The sequence below is a fragment of the Pipra filicauda genome, unplaced genomic scaffold (genome assembly GCF_003945595.2).
Source record: "Pipra filicauda isolate LSUMZ 115617 unplaced genomic scaffold, ASM394559v2 scaffold103_size3290846_pilon, whole genome shotgun sequence".
NCBI classification, from domain to species: domain Eukaryota; kingdom Metazoa; phylum Chordata; class Aves; order Passeriformes; family Pipridae; genus Pipra; species Pipra filicauda.
The window spans coordinates 2560993-2578002 of NW_024103474.1; the positions used below are offsets into that span (position 1 = coordinate 2560993).

Sequence of the window (17010 nt, forward strand, 5' to 3'; positions counted from 1 at the left end):
CCCAACTCAACTAATACCATTTCAAATGTCATCCCTACTGAGAAACAGACTCGAGGTCTGTGTTTCTCTGGCCAGCTCTGAAAACACATTTCATTTGAGTTAACAATAAACAGGAGAGTTAACTTTGAAAGCCTCTCAGTTGTCTTTTGGGAATGTACTGATCACACCACCAACTTCTATCTCCCCAAATTAAATGAGACAATCTGTGCAAATGCTTTAGGAGGTGCTATGTGCTGAATATGTACCTTTTCACTTGAAAGCCCAGTAGATCTTTTTTTTTTTAAAGTTGTGATTGGTTCAGAAACCAGAATGTGGTTTAAAAGCTTGTAAGCTGGGCAAGCATGACTTACACCTGGCATCCTGTGTCAGACTGGAATTCATCCCTAGTACCTGGAGAAACAGGTTAAGATACCTGTTGATGTTTTTGCCTGACTGCACCTGCTGTGGTTTGTGCTTTTTGAAGTCCAAATCTCTGCAATTTCAAAGGTTGGAGGGGAATTGGGGCTTAATTTTTTTATAAGAGAGAATTTCTGCAATAAGAGCCTAAATAGTTATTTTTCGAGACTTACATTGAAGGAGCTGGTGAGTGACAGTGAACCTTGGCCAGAAGGAAGGAAAACTCATGTATAAAACCCATCCTTAGTGGAAAGGTTTCCTCTTCCCTGTTATCTTTGGTCTGTCTTTGGGATGAGTAAGGAATTAGTATCTTGCAGCAGTAACAGAAAGCCCATACATGAAAGTGCTGTTTTCTCAGCCCAGCCCCTTGCAGTGTGTCTGTGAGCACCAGGTATTTCTGGCATACACAGATACTACCAGGTACTTCCCAACAAACCCCTTATGCAGAATCTGGGCCTTCCCAGTAAGTAAACTGAGCAAAAACCCAGGAGGCTGTAGGTGACCACACTGGATAGCTCGGGGTCCTTGGCACATTTGCTATTAATACACTAATTTTAGAACAAAAAGCCAGCGTGTTTTTCCAACAAAGATTCTGTACATTTTTTAAGCATCTATCCAAACTGGGCAGGGGAAAGCAATTCTTCCAGTGGCCCTCCCCCAGAACATGTGAGGACTGTAGCTGCTCTCAGCCCCAGTCCCAATTTCTCCTGGCAGTTCCTCTGCCCCCCCACAAGCTCGTGTGTGTCAGTTGACAGATGGATCCCAATCTGGCGGCTCCTCGGCCTCCATATGCTCCGGCTTCCAGCGCTGCACTCGCACCAGCAAGAATCCACCAGATTTAATATTAATTAACTAATAATGTTCAGAATTTCATGCTGAATTATAAATGAAGAGCGAAGTGCTGCTTGTTTATACACTGGGTGCCAGAATTTTTCAGGAAAGGAAATAAAAGCACTTCTGCCAACAAGCATGTGAGCTGCCAGATGGACAGATAATAGATAAGCATATAAGGCACAGTATCGCTAATGCAAAATTCAAGTTCATTGAATTGTCTTCCCACTTCATTGAAATTCTAGGAATAATTAATGCCAGAGTGCTGTGGAAGGGTTTCTAACACTTTCTTTAACATAGGAGGTTTGCAATCAGAAGTTCAGAAGACTCATGGGGAAGAATTAAGGCCAAGACGGACAAGAAATAAAGTAAATCATCTCCCAATTGTCACTATGAAAAGCAACACTTGAATCTGTATTAGAAATCCAGCCTTTCTTTCTCTCCCTCCTTCACCTCCTCAAGAAGTCATACAGCAAATATTCTGATGTAGAGTAACTTTAATATGGATTTAAGAACTCCAAGTTTCTGGATGGCTGCTCTTGTAGCAGCACAAAACTGGTGCACCTCTCAGGTTTGAAATGTTTCTATACCTCATGTATTACTGCACTTCTTAGGTGTTGGTTGGTTCTGGTAGTTCACAATAAGAATCTTTCCGACCGCAATAAATATCTAAGAAGATACCTCTGAGCTCATTAATTTGAAATTCATAAAAGTAAAATAAGCTAAGGAATATTCAACATATTCGATGTCCTCTTCTGAGAAGAGAGTTGGGAATTTCACCCGTATTTTCAGTGCTTCTCAAAACTTTTTCAAAAGTCACAGACAAAGCACGTGATCAAATGTTTCACTTCATAAACCTCCTACACACTTCTGTCATCAGAGCTCAGCAGAGCCACAGCTGAGCTGGCCAAAAGGAAAAGGAGGAAAGGCTGGTGAGGGTCACATTTGCACATCACACACTCACAGTTCAGCTGCAGCAGGGACAGAATCAGACCCTTCTCACAGGTGCCCAGGCAATGGGCACCAGTAAAGTTGCAGCCAGGGAAATTCCAGCATGAAAGAAGTAAAAAATTTCCAATGAGAGAAATTAAGCTCTGCAACAAGTTGCCCACAGAGGGTGCAGTGACTGCAGTGTCACAGCCTCTGAAAATTCCCTGGACGATGCTCCAAGCAAGGGGATGTCAGAGCAGGCATGGCCCTTCCAACAGAAATTGGTCTGTAAGTCTAAAACCCATTTTTCTGTGCTATGACATTTAAAAGTTCCAAGATTTGAGCCAATTACCAAAGGACCAAAGCATGGCTAATTGAAAATCATGCACACATATGTGGATGCACAGAATTTAACAGTGAGACCCCCACTGCAGTTTGAGCCTCCCGAATAATGTGTTTGCAACCAGACAGCTCCCCCAACACAGCCCTCTTAGTGCAAGACTTGGGACCTGCAGGGTTACTTTGACACTAATTCATGTGATTCCCAACATTCAAGACAAGTTTCCCATAGAAAGCTGTGTGTGGACTAACAGCTGAAGTTACACCAAGCATTAATTAGCACCCAAACTCGGAATCAGATACAGGATTTCACACGGCTACTCCCAGACAACTGAGCTATTTTCAGAACATTTGGCTATCAGAACATATGCATCACAAATTTCAACCTGCAATTTCCAACCCTGTAAAAAAACTTGTAAAGTCAACTACATATGCAGGCCAGATTTTTATTTATTTTTTTTTTTTTAAATTTCATTTAGGAAGAGCATCAGAAACACCGTTCTGCTTGTTAGTATCAACAGTTTTCCCACAACAGTGGGAACCATGTCTGTTCTAAATAAACACATGCACACCTACAATTCCTGGAAATTCACACCACCATGGAATAACAACTATCACTGAATTTCACATTACCTGTGATATTTATTAAACATTTGAACTTGCCTCCCTTTCCCATTAAAGCAAAGCTTTTAAGAGGCTTTGTCTTGCAGCTTCACTTTATGCCTCCCATTATTTTCCTGGTAGCAGCAAAGAGAGAACAATAAGAAATTACATAAGATTACATACAAGATTTCCCCAAAATAGAATTTTTCTTTTTAGAATTAACTTTGCAAGAAACAACATGCCTAGTGGGAAGAGGCTACAGCGATGCCTTTACAAAAGGTACCCAGGGGTACAAACCACACATCATTCGACTGCCAAAAGCTTTTGTGACACTTTTGAGCTCAGCAACTCCCTCTATTCATAGTTTAAAAAGAAATAGGAACTCTGTGTTTGTCTGTGCTTAAAGAGAGATAATAAATGTGATTGCAAAAAAGGCCATAAGAACCGGTGTTTTTGGTGTACTGTTCATTTCTCCAGCCAGAAAATGCTCTTGATAATTCAACTTTTGCCCTACTGCAAACTCTTCCTTCTTCTTTGTCCTGTTAACTATAACTGAGATGCCCAAATGCAGGACACCCTGCTTATTTCCCTACATAAGAGCCCCAAAATTCTTTATTACATTTTTGCTTAATGACCCAGACTTCTCAACAGTTGAGACACCAATTATATTAAAGCAGAAATTATACTGGACTAGAACAACTGATTTGCAGTTATATCCAGTGTTACAGTTGTACTGGAGAAAGACACCAGGAACCATGGTTTCTTCATGATGAAACAATTTATGGAACAACTCAAAGGAAAATTCTGTTGTAGCTGATATTAGACTGACATACAGTCAAGTGCACGAGCCCAACAGCTTTGCTCCCCTGCAAAAAGGATTTTTAAAACTTCTGTAAGACAGAAAACCATTAGCCATGCAAGTAGCCAAGGCCTTTTCTTAATTGCACCCCGTCCTTGGCCGCAGTGGTTCTGTAGTGTAATTAAGAACTGGTCCATTAAAGATGGTCACTCAGGGAAAAACTTATAGAAACACTGGACACAATGAAGTTTAATGACCCAGCTAGTTTGTTACTCAGAGACATGTCAGACCAACGATTCAGTGCCTGGACAGCCTGAGGTACCTGCCAACTGCAGCCCTTATCTCTCTGGTCCACTGGCAGCAGTTAAAATAACGTTGTGGTTATGGCAGCAAAACCTTTGTGACAGTTAAAGGGGCCTGAGTGGCACTTCTGTTAGAGCAGAGAACAAGGGGCTGTTTTACTGCAAAGTTAAATACCCCAGTGCTGAGCATCTGTCAAGCCCAGCTACCTCACCTGGGCTCTTGTATCCACACAGATGACAGAAACAACTGAAAACAACGTGCCAACACTGGATTTCACAGAATTTATCAAATGGGCAGCAGCGCTTTCTGGATAAACACTGGTGAATTACAGCTACTGGAAGTTACCTCTGGATAAGCATTTACTTCCTCCCTGCTTCCACAATCAGCTAAAAACCTACTGGTAAATTTTGTCCCCACAAAGGTTTAGTGACAGCTAAACCTTTACAGCCATTCCACAGGGAATTGCTATCACGAAGTGAAACTCCCCTTCACAGTGCAGGGGAGGAGAGGACAAATCAAATCCCTGCTACCTGAGCTTGGAATAAACCAGACAGTGTTGCTGCTTCAGGAAGGGCAGCCAAATGCGTTATGAGGCTGGTGAGCTCTTTATTCCCAACACGTACATACTTAAAGCTCAAAATTTTTTTTCCAAACGCTCAGCTTGTATAGATTGGCTGTGGGAGACACAAATAAGTCATATCACCTGCACACAACTCAGACCAAGACCATTTCAGCAAGGCTGTTCTCATGCATCCTGGCAGCACACGATAGTGTGGCTCTGACAGGGGCATTAACTCGGCTGCCCATAAAGGAAACAAATGTGTCTTAGCAGAGCCAGTGGCCCAGACATTCCACACCAATAGCCATTGTCAGGGAGCTTTTTCTCCTTTCCTTTTTTTTTAAAGGTAAGGCTTACTTTTAAAATAGCTGAACTAAGTTAGTGGACAAAGAAGTTCTCACTCTCAATTGCTGACCTATTTGCTGTCTCCCCAGAGAGAGAAGCACTTTAAAAGTCAGCAAATGCAGGTACAACACACTGTGTAAACAGAAACATCCCGCCCTTTGCTTCCCAAAAGACAGGCCAAAGCCACTGCAATACTAAAAATAAAGGGCTGCAAGGAACTGCCTTAAGAACTCTCAGGTAAACAGCCCAAGTAGCTTAGGAAATATTTGTCTAAATATTCAAGTTAAAAGATGTGATTCAGCCTTAGAGACGGGCATTTGTTACCTTGGCACTGAGCACACACGGCACTGTTGGGTCAAGGTGTGCTCTGTTTGGAAGGCCTCATAAATCACAGCTTCCCAGCCCTTTAAGAGCCAGAAGCATTTGCTACTCTGGTTCTTCAACACCTATCAGACAGTTAAAGCAAAGCAAATCTAAGCTTCCAGAAAAAATCCCTGTGAGATTGGCTTCAGAAGGTTAATACAGAGCTCTCTTGCAAACACTTTTATACTCTGAACCAGGTGTCATCAAACAACCACCAAAAAAAGGCAGGTTCCCAGAGAAACAGCTGTACCATCCCTGCCATGCAATACAAGCACCCAGTGAGAACTAAAAAGTACAGCCCGATGTGTTCAAGTAGATTTTTTTTTTCCCTGCTAAAAAATAAGAACCATTTGGGAAACATGAATTATTTAGCACAAAACAAATAGAATCAATCCATATTAATGTGCACTAAGCAGCAATTTACGATTCACAACACCATTTTCACGTACAGCATTCACAAGATCACTCAATAATACATGAAGCTTTCAAAACATTATTAGTATGACAACAGATATCAATGAACTTTAAGTCATTCAAGCTGGTTGTTTTAAACTAGCTCTTGGGAACAGGCAGAATTGCCAAAGCACAGCTCAAAACTCAATCACCATTCATTAAAATATTAAGCAAGCCAGTAACTATAGCAGTTTTAAAAAGCAAACCTGAAATATAAGTTCAGATACACACAAAAAAGATGTAAAAGGAAACCTGTGTTTCCATTTGTAAAAAATGGATAAACAGCAAATACGTTAAATCAAGGAGGCCAAAAGGAGATATAAATTGTATGTTCAGTCCATTTAAAGTCTAAATAGCTTTGCTTACCAGATTCAGTCTTCCTAGGCTGAAACTATCAAAGCACTGAATTGCAAGACAGACATTTCATATAACACCAACTGTTTTAAAAAGGACAAAAGATACACAACCTCCTTTCATCCATTCTCTTTACACATGATCAAGTAACATCAGAGTCAGAGGGCAATTATACAGACTTCTCTGATATAACATATCCAACAACTAGGTATTCACTGCATAAATTAAATTTCTGAAATCAAGGTGAAACTTCCACCTGCAAAAAGCTTCTTACTTTGCAACAACACGAGAATCTAATGCCAGCACTGAAAACATGCTGCCATAAGAAAGCTCAAGGTTATAAGATCAGATGGAGGAGGGTGGTTTTTTCCATTTGCCTGTTTTAAAGCTCCTTAGACTATTTCATCTTCTAACATTACAACTACCTTCCAAAGAAAACATTTAAATCCTATGTATATAAAATAACATAGGCTATTAGTCACACCACTGCCTCAGAGCAAGAAAGGTGTGCTGGAAGATGTTGCATAGCAGCAGGAAGGAAGTAAAAGCAATTATTCTAAGAAGGAATTAAAATTTTAGGCACAGTATCTTCAAAAATTATTAGAGACAGAGGATATATGCTGGTAGTTGTGAATAGTTGTTTGTAATTTTAAAATAATTTTTATTCCACTGAAAAATTCTGTATTTTTGAGAAATGGAAAAAAAACCCTACAGTGAAACAACAAAAAGCAAGCAAAGGTTGTTCTATAAGTAAACAACTTATTTGAGGTGCCTGGCTAATCTGTCCAAAACTGATAGGATGAACACTATTTGTAGTTACTCCATGTCCTGAGCACCTTGTAGCTCACAGGTCAGTGGGTTCAAGTCCTCCTGAGCTCCATTTACTGCCCCACCACCAGATAAAACAAGGAAATGCAGCACAGTTTTCCTCTTCTCTCAGGTGAGTCAACACATTAATCACTACAAGAGGAGGAATGGTTGGGCTTAGAACCTGGGGTAGCCAAAAATGTCACAGAAGTTTAGATGATGACCAAAGCATTTCAAATGACAGAAATGTGTGATTATTAAAAAAAAAAAGGCAGCAACATCTAGAGGAAAACCCCATCAGGAACAATAGAAAAAACAAGCTTAGTGCCTCCCTTATGATGACTTTCCACTGCTCTAGCTCTTCACATCTGTGAACTTAATCTGGAACTATGAATCTGAACCGTGAATGTGAGCTTTGAGGAATTTGAACTGTAAATCCACTTTAGCACATTTTCATTCTCAACCTTCCTCACATATGACAACATATGTATGAGGTTATGACAACAAATACATATAAAATGTGTGATTCAGGGTCAGTGGTAGAAAAACAGGACTTCAGTATCTTGAGCATCAGTGCAAAGAGGTTTAGTTATTCCTGACTAAGCCCCAAACCCTCATCCCCAGAGCACAGCACCTGCAAAAGCAGACTCGTGCAAGCTCTGAGCTAAGTCAGTCTGACAGAGATTTAACAAACTGAGTTTCACAGGGAATAAATTTTGCTGTGATCAAGAAATCTTTGAGAATGCAAATCATTTCCTACCAGCAGGCACGAGAAAGAAAACCTGATTTTTCATTTCATCAACAAAATCCACACAGATAAGACCTTGTTAAATACCACTTTAGGAATCCAAACTTCATTAACCATGAAATTAATATCACCACAGAATGCAAAACTGCACACTGTGTGTCCACACAAATCAGCTCCACACAGATTTAATTATAAAACACTAGTCAAGAAGACATTCACTGTGTTAAACAGAGTTAAACACCAGTCTAGCTAACAGCCCAGAAGTTAGTCCTAATTAAACACAGCTTCAGAGTTTTTGGATAATCTATCATTCTAATAGTTTACAAATGTCAACATAACTTATCCTTCTTCCTAAACATTTCATAATGTGGATGACGTGTAATTAGACTTAGAACAATTTTATTATGTGGTCTGCAACTATATCCAGCAATCCGCTGAGTAATAAGAAAATGTAAAATGTCCTGAGCCAGCAAGACAAAGTAAGGAATCAGACAACTGTTCATGAAAAGTGCAACTAACTTAGAGACTGCAGATTATTTGTCTAAATTGGTACCTTATTTTTATTGTCTTAACTTTTACTGGCATGGCATTTCAAGGATAGTTAGTGACACTAAAATATTAATGGCCCGAACATGATCAGGACAGCAGGACCAATAAAGTGCTATTACAATCTACAGCCAACAAAGAATCAGACATCTTGCAAGTAGTTTTAATAAAAAACCAAGGAAATGTAGTTCAAGTAGGACCAAATACTATGAAAAAATGTTTCACCTATTGTCAATGAAAGCAGACACCTAGCTATGCTACAATACAAGATCGGTCTTCTGTTTTCAGTGCAGCAAACAATTCCAAACTTGTTATTCCTAAATTCATTTCCTGTTATTTCCTTTGCTTAAAAGGTTTCAGCTGAGCAGATCCTAACACTATTAATAGTTGCTTTTGTACAGCACAGAATTTGTCAGCAAGATTTGACTTTTTCTGGAGAGCTCACAATAGACATAATTTATCCCAACTAGTTGTTTCATATGTTAAAGAGTACTACAATATTAGCATGGTAACAGAAAAAATTTAGTTTGCTAATTTACCCGTGTGTTTATATTTCTTTTTTTCTGCTACAGCTCACAGTGCATCTCTCCTTTCTGTCTCTAACATGGATCAAGATGTCACAGAGGCACTGGAAGGGTTGATGATTTATTTAAAACAAACAAGAAGCAGCCACACTCCAGGGCTGCAAGCGATCCCTCACCATCTGGGGATAAGGAAACACTGGATCATTGTAAGGCATAATTTACTTAGCCGTGACCAGAGTGACCTCACAGGGCTTTTCTGAGTCCTGCAGCCACAAGCAGACACTTAACCTGCACAATAACAGTGCACTGAGATACCGATCGTTACTAATTGCCATGGAACGGGCTCGAAAGAGGGAGAGGACAACACGTATTTCTACCACCATCACCCCATCCTGCTTCCTCCTCGGCCCCGGCCAGCCGGCAGGGAGCTGCCTCCCCCTTTCTGCCAGCCGGGCAAACCCCACGGCCCGGCAGGAAAGGGTGTTACTTACTCCAGATCCACAGCACTCGAGGAAAACCCACCTCTGGATCCCAGGAGAGCTCTCGGGGCGAGGGGAGGGTGCGATGCCGGCCGAGGGCAGGACACGGCCCCGCTGGAGCTGTCCAGGGTCCTGTCCCGACCCCGGGGCCGCCCCCAACACCCACTGGCTGCGATGAGAGTCCTGCTGGTCCCAGGGGAGCCTTTTCACCTCCTCCTTTTCACAAACGTGCTCCCCCTTCGCTCCCTCCCAAACCTTGCCTGTTATCATAGTTCAACAGCACATCTTACTAGTTTTCTTTTACCTGAAGAGGGATTCACCCCCCCTGCTGTGATACCTGAAAGTGGTCCCTAAACTCATTTCAGGCTGCTTACTACTAGGTAATTCCCAAACATACAGTGGAATGCCAGTTCTGCATCCATCTGGCAAGTTCCAGGAAAAAGGATAAAGTGCATTCTACAGCATGTGATCCCGTGTGTAATAAGTACAATAGTGCTCCTAATTCCATAAGAATGAAAGAGCCTACTTGTGATTTGAAATTTCTGAGGGGGTCCTCAGGAATTCATGTGAACATGTACTGTTTCACTCAGACTGAATACATTCACAGATGCAGTATTATCAAGTCAGGATAATATCAATGTCTTTATTAATAATACACCACCTTGCTATCAGGCCACTGCCCTGCATCCTACAAAGTGCCATGTGGAATAAACTTGTTGCTGTTACTCAGAGGCCTGTATTTCATGCCTGAGGTTCCAGGGCATCAAGGACAACTCCCTGTCATTTTTACATGTTTTAAATCTGCTCAAGCAGAAAGAAAATTGCTGTAGAAAACAACTAAATCATATCGTTTAGTCCTTTTGTATCCAACAGTTTCCTTTACACTGACTTTTTTGTTACAGGCAACTGGAATTATTTTTAAATCCTTCTCCCAGAACATTATTCCCCACAGTATTACTCTCTTACCTTCATGAAAATAAGAATCACTCCTCTGAAAAGCCTATTTTCCTAAAGCATTTCAAATTCTACTAAGCTACTTCTTATGATAGTTTATTATATGAAGAAGCATTCATTTTCCTTGCATGGCTTATCAGGTGGGAAAACCTTGCTGTCAAGTTAACTGACATTAAGGATGCAGTTTTTAAGGTATATCCTTTAGGACACTGTAACTAAAGAGAGAACCTTAAAAATATAAAGTATGTTTTAACAGAATGGTTTCTTCTTTCTCTTTCATCTGTGACCCTCAACAGCAAATGCACCTTCTCACTTATTCACTGCACCTCTACCCAATCATTTCACTTTTGTAAACCCTTCTCAGCATGAGAAGGATTACACACTGTAATAAAGCCATAAAAAGGGAACAGAATCCCACACTCTGGTCTCTTTTACAGCATATTTATATTTTCCTCGCAGACACAAACCTTCTACCTGCAGAAAATCAAATGATGCTTCTATTTCAATAATTCATCAATACAACTCACATCTAATTTCTCAGCCATTCCTAAGTGTCCCAAAACAAACACTGCTATATTCTGATAAGGTACAAATCTTCTGACAAACAAGCCTAGTAAATAAACTACCCTGTCTGACACCAACTGTTTTAAAGGATTGGCAGTGGGTTTCTCCCCATACCTTTACCAGGTTTGGCTAATAAAAACTGTGTCATTTATAACTACACCTATGTCATAAATGTGTGGGATACTGTGCCAACACCACTCTCTAATCATTCATGACCAACAAAAGCCCAACCAGAGAATGCTCAGAAGGTGCTTGGGATTATTGACAAACACATGGTATTACGTAAAAATATTTAAAGCCAGCTTTGTGTCATCAGTAAACAACTACAGAACTATTGCACCAAAGAGCCCCAAATAGCTAAGAAGCAAAGCTACCATTTTAAATCAAGATTCCCATGAAATAAGATACAAACATTAGAGTGGCAAACTGCGGAAAAATATTATCTTTGGCTTACTGGTTTGCAATATAAACATACATCTCTTCCATCGAGGGAAACTCATTAAGACTTCCTGTTATGAAGTGGCTTGGCTTAAATAAACTAGGGTGGAAAACGATGTGTACACAGGCAGGAGGATGAGAACGAAATTAAGCAACAGAGTTCAAAAGAAGCAGGTTCACAGGCTGGAAAGTCAGTGACCAGAGCCCAAGCAGGTTGCCAGTCCAAGCAGATTTGCCAAAATGAGGTGGTTTTTAATCAGAGTTCCCTTGCACGGGGACTTAAAGCCCACGGTTAGGAGAGAAGCTACAGAACTTGTCTCACCCGACTTCAGTGGGGCTTTTGGTGGGTTGGAACATCTGTAGCATCTGGGTGAAACTGTTTCAACACCTCTTTAGCTTCACAGCAGAGGACCCGACTCTGAGCAGTAAAGATTAATTCACAGTGATTTAAGACAACACACGGGTGGGCTCTGATGGTATTAAGTATATTCACTACTGGTTCAGACATCAGAAAAGGACCTCCCTGCACAAGCTTCACACCAAGAGCAGCAGAGTAAGATCTGAAAGCAGAGAGACTTAAGTAGTGGATTTGGAAGGCCTTAAACAACTCACAGCAATAAAAACCAAATGCAAACTTCTACTCTGGTTAAGGAGGCTCCTATATAAACTCAGGATAAATGATCACTCAATAGAGCATCTTCTACAAGAAAAAAGATTAGGGGGTTGTGACAGGTTGTACCTGAATCTGAAAGTAACAGAACAAAGTCACTCATCTAAAAGGTAAGGTGAGATAAGCAGGTGAGTTACACTGTTCTTCATTCCCTGCATGACAGAACAGGGAGGCAAGAGCTACAAAGAAAAGGAAACTTCAGAATTAATTTCAAACGAACATTCAGCTCAAAGAGAGAAATTTTCTCTTCCTGTCACTTCTTGGTTGTGCCAATTCAGTAGTGAGGGCACACAAAGGAGGCTGATAATGTGACTGGGCTAAAAACCTTTCTCACAAGTATCAGAAGACAGCCACAGCAGTGCAGCTCCCGTGTTCCCTCTGGCAGAGAGTCACCATATCTTCCACAAACTAAAAACCTTTTCATAACCACATTTTAGCCCTCAAAATCATGAAGTTTGACTGATGTAATTGGCAGGTCAGCTGACAGCACAACTTTACAGCAACCGAACAGGCGCACACATAAGAAAGTGGCACACTGGAGTGTCACATCTTAAATAATTCTGCTTTAGGAATGGTCCTTTAGTCATTTGTAGATGAACAACCCCCAGCAAGGAACAGAAAAGGGCCTACTCCTCTTACAGCTAAATACTACAGAAAAAAACATTTTAAAATATTCTTTTTTCCACTGAACACAAGCAGGGTAAGATTTAGCTAGAAAGAGCAGGTCTGGGTCAGCCTTTGATTTAGCCACTTACCAAAAATTCTTATTCTTTGCATGTCAAATCAAATATTTTTCAAAGGAAAACAGCTTCTGTGCAAAAAGAGCAATTGTACAATGTATTTCTAGTGCATTACTTTAATTCCTTTTACTACAGAGGGTTTAGCACCATTAATCACAAGCAAAATATTAGAACATCTCCTTCTAGTGTCCCCTTAAAAAAAAATAAAAAGAGAAGTGACTCGCTCTTTAGAAGTTAAATTTAAATACCAGACAGCCATGTGTCTTAGGAGAAATTATACAGCTGCACACAGAGGATTACTGCTGTTCAAAAGGGACCCAACTGAAGAGACAACTCTCTTCAGCAGCCTTCAAGCAGCCCCTGCCTACAGCCACTTGTTTCTCCCTCAGTGCCACCACCTCTGTTGTGCCAGCACAGGAGCAGAGATACTCCAGCTTAAAAACAACCACGTCTCCTCATTTATTTTCCTTGCTGTATCAGTTCTGTGATCCAGCAGCCAGAAGCTGTGTCATCCCTCCAGCTCAGCAGCTCAGGGACAGAACAGCTGTGTAGGTGCCCAGGTGATTGCTGAGGAGAGGCCACGCTCTCAGCCACAAGTTCCTGCTTCTGTGTCACATCAGATCTGTCACAAAAAGTCCTGTTTGTTGAGGAAACTTCACAGGGTTTGGAACAACACGCCAGGCGTCTTGTATTTGACAGAAAAAGGATAGAAACATTCAGAGTTATCAGACAGGACAGAACTGGCCCTCCTGCACAGCCCAGCCCATAACTGAGAGCTGCTCCTATTCCAGTGTAACAGGCCCACATGGTGTGTGTGACCAGCTTCTCCTGCTGCTCGGGGAGAGGCACAAAGGAAAGTGGAGGGGAATGTGGCTGACAAACCCGGGACAAACATATCTAGCCTCTGTTTGAATGTAAGCATGACACATTGCTAAGTTTTTCCTCTAATCCCCTTTGGACACAGATTTCTTTTCTGCCCAGTCCGTTGTGAGGACTGCCTGCTTTCCTTCCACTCCCTTCTGCCACAACTGCAAGCACTGCATGGAAGTCTCCTGACAGTTCCTGGTTTAACAGTACCTAACCCAAGCCAGGAAGTGCAGCCAACAACAAGACTTTCATTTTCCTAGTCCCTACTTTCTGTATTCACTTTTTCTTGTCTACACTGAGTGTTCCAAGTTTAGATTCGTTTATGTAAAATGCATAAAGACACACAATACCATTTCCAGGAAAAAAAGGCACTATCCCGACAAATAATATCTGTAGTTCTTTGTTTTTGGATGCACAATCCATAAGAATTACCTATTTGCATCTCTTAAATCTAAAATCAACACTGTGTACACATCATATTATTACAGAGAGGTACTTTTGTTTGAAAACCGCTTAAGCTTCTATTATCAGGCTGCTGTGACTGACCAAATGCTACAGCAGTGAATACTGTTGCCATTCAATCACATAATGAGGACAGTTACACACATAGTTTTCACAAGAGCAATGCAATTGTTAACAGTGACTGGGACACTAAAGCATGCAAATACAGCGTGTGGCAAACGTCTGACTTAACCATAATAGTGTGACACCAGCACGAAAAGGCATCAGTGCAATTTTAATGTAAACAGGATCTTGGTTTTTAGATCGGTCAAACTGTAAAACACGTGACGCTGGCGATTCCTCTTCCCTCTCCCACTTTTTGTTAACAGCAATGTCACAGTCAGCGGAGTAAAGGCACTGGGCTGCTTTTCCACTCCTCAACCCAGAGAGTACGACCTACAGTATGGGATAGAGACAAATCCACCAGAACTGTTCCACGTTGTTGGGACTCCCCCATCCCAGGGTTGGGGCCTCCAGCCTTCCCTGCCTTCCCACCACACTCTGAGCAGCCACACAGCTCTGGGGCTGCTCCAGCTCCCGGGTATGGCCCTCCAGGCCAGCGTGGCACAGCACCCTGCGACCGAGAGCGGCGTGTCTGCCTTTGCTGCCGCTGACACAAGGTCCACCTGCGGTAAAACAGACCAGCCAAACCCGTGACTTCTGCACATCCCAAACCCGAGTGACACTGCACACACCGCCTACCTCATCCTGCCGGTTGAATTCAGAGCAGGACACACACCCCCGCGCCCCCGAAGCGGTACATTGTATCAGCACGGGTGCCGACCTTAGGAAGGCAAGTTTCAGAAAGTGCGAGGACTTGCACCGCGGCCCCCGAGGCCTCCCCGCCCGGCCCCGCTCGGCTCTCCCGGCCCCACAAAGCGCCGGCGCTGCGCTCCCGAGGCCGCCGCGGCCCCTCCCGGCCGGGAGCCCGGGACAGCCCGGCCCTTCCCGGGATAAGCTCGGGGCACCGTAGCGTGGCCGCAGCCCCACCGCCGACCCCGACCCCTCCTCGGGGACACCCCCCCCGCCCGCTCCCGCCAGGCCGCGGCCCCGCCACTCACGCATGAGGGTGCTGAAGGCCACGACGCCCAGGAGCCCCTGCAGGAAGATGCCGAATCTGTCCATGAGGGCGCCGTTCTCGCAGCCGCGGTCCCCGGGCCCCGCCGCCGCGCCGGGGCTGGCGGTGAGGCCGAGGCTGGCGTTGGGCGGCGGCGCCCCCATGGCGAGGCCCGGCCGGCGCCCGCTCAGCGGCGCATGGCGGCCCAGCCGGCCCCGCCCCGCCCGCGCGTCACCGCCCGCCCGCCCCCGCCGCCCTCAGCGCCCCGCCCGCGCCGCGGGGACCGCGGGGACAGCGGGGACAGACCGCGGGGACAGCGGGGACAGACCGCGGGGACAGCGGGGACAGACCGCGGGGACCAGCGGGGACCGCCCGCGGGGACAGCGGGGACAGACAGCGGGGACAGACAGCGGGGACAGACAGCGGGGACAGCGGGGACCGCCCGCGGGCCCGCACTGGGACCGCCTTCGGGCCCCGCGCCCCCGGCAGCAGCGGGGCTTCAGCCCCAGGGCCTCCCGCTGAGGTTGGGCAGAGCCGGCTGGTGAGCGCGGCAGAGGAGGGTCCGAAGCTCCGAGCAGCCAAACGCCGCTTGGCTCCGGCATCCAAACCCTGTCTGGCTCGGGCACCCAAACCCTCCTGGCTCCGGCATCCACAGCGATTTCTAAACCGCACTCCAGCCCTCCTAGAGGAGGTTCGCAGCACTCCTCGGGGTTCCCAGCCCTGGGTCGGAACCGCAGCACCCGAAGGCTTCGCTTAACCCAGATCCCCGCAGGGTCAAGCAAGTCTGACCAAAGTAGAACGATAAAATTAGGGCCTGGGTTCTTTAGCGAAAAACGTTTGTTCTTTAAGAAGCGCACAATGGATAAAACAGAGCACGTCAGATCTTTCATTTGGGATCTGCACCTGTTGGCCAGTGAGCCTTGCCTGACCCTGTCACGCCACAGCCCTCTTCTTCATCACCAAGCAGAACTACATCAAGTTTAGGGTCTTCTTTTCAATGTGGGATCCACCCAGGTCACATTGCATTGTATTTTTTTCTCATGCTGTTTCTGTAATATTTTAAATCATTTAAAATCCCAGCCTAAGTATGAATTCACTTATAAGTACCACCCAGAAAGTACAACATGTTTTAAGTCTATCAGAAAAATAAGCTGAGCACGTGAAGCAATAGCTCTTCAAATAACAACATTTGTTGCATTTATCTCACAACCCACCTACGTGACTGTCCTTCCTGGCAGGCAACACCAACACTTTTGGCACATGACACTGATTTCTCTGATACTCAGGCTGTGCCATAAATGTCTGGAAGCTGCAGCTAGAAAAAGAAATGTTTTCAGTTCCCTGACTTACAGAGCACACAGCCCAAATGCTCTGTCCAGTGCCTCTGGCCCCAGGTCAGTGCTCTTCTGCTCTGAGCTGCATCAAAGGCAAGAGTTCAGGAAAGCAAATAGACAGAAAGGACAAGGACCAAAGCAGATTCGTTGTTCTCCCCCTTGCACTCAGGGATCACAGCCACCAAGCACTGTGACTGTGACCTATTTACTTGTGGCCTGGGGACGGTTTTTAAGCTTTCACAGCACCTGCTGAGCATTAAATGTCCCACACACACACCTGACCTGGTCGCTTACACCGGTTAAAGATTTACCTAATGCTATTTACACACGAAACTTGTGTTTCAGACATGAATCCGGACACATAACTTGCAGGGCTTATGCCTCGTGGTACTCCGTGTTCCATGCTTTAAAATAGATCATTCCCCCAAAATACCTCTTCGAGGGTTCCATCTCCTCATGACTCCTATAAGCCCTTCTGAAACCTGTGTCAGACAAGTCACCGCCTC

The 17010-nt window shown here is 43.9% G+C and overlaps 1 protein-coding gene across 1 annotated transcript in view; it reads right to left on the reverse strand.

The window, feature by feature from the left end:
- Positions 1-15334, reverse strand: part of LOC113990814 (store-operated calcium entry regulator STIMATE) — a 30250-nt gene extending 14916 nt beyond the window's left edge. The window contains exon 1 of the mRNA XM_027726593.2: positions 15175-15334. Coding sequence (XP_027582394.2) covers positions 15175-15334 — 160 coding nt within the window. The remainder of the gene's footprint in view (positions 1-15174) is intronic.
- Positions 15335-17010: the final 1676 nt, after the last annotated feature.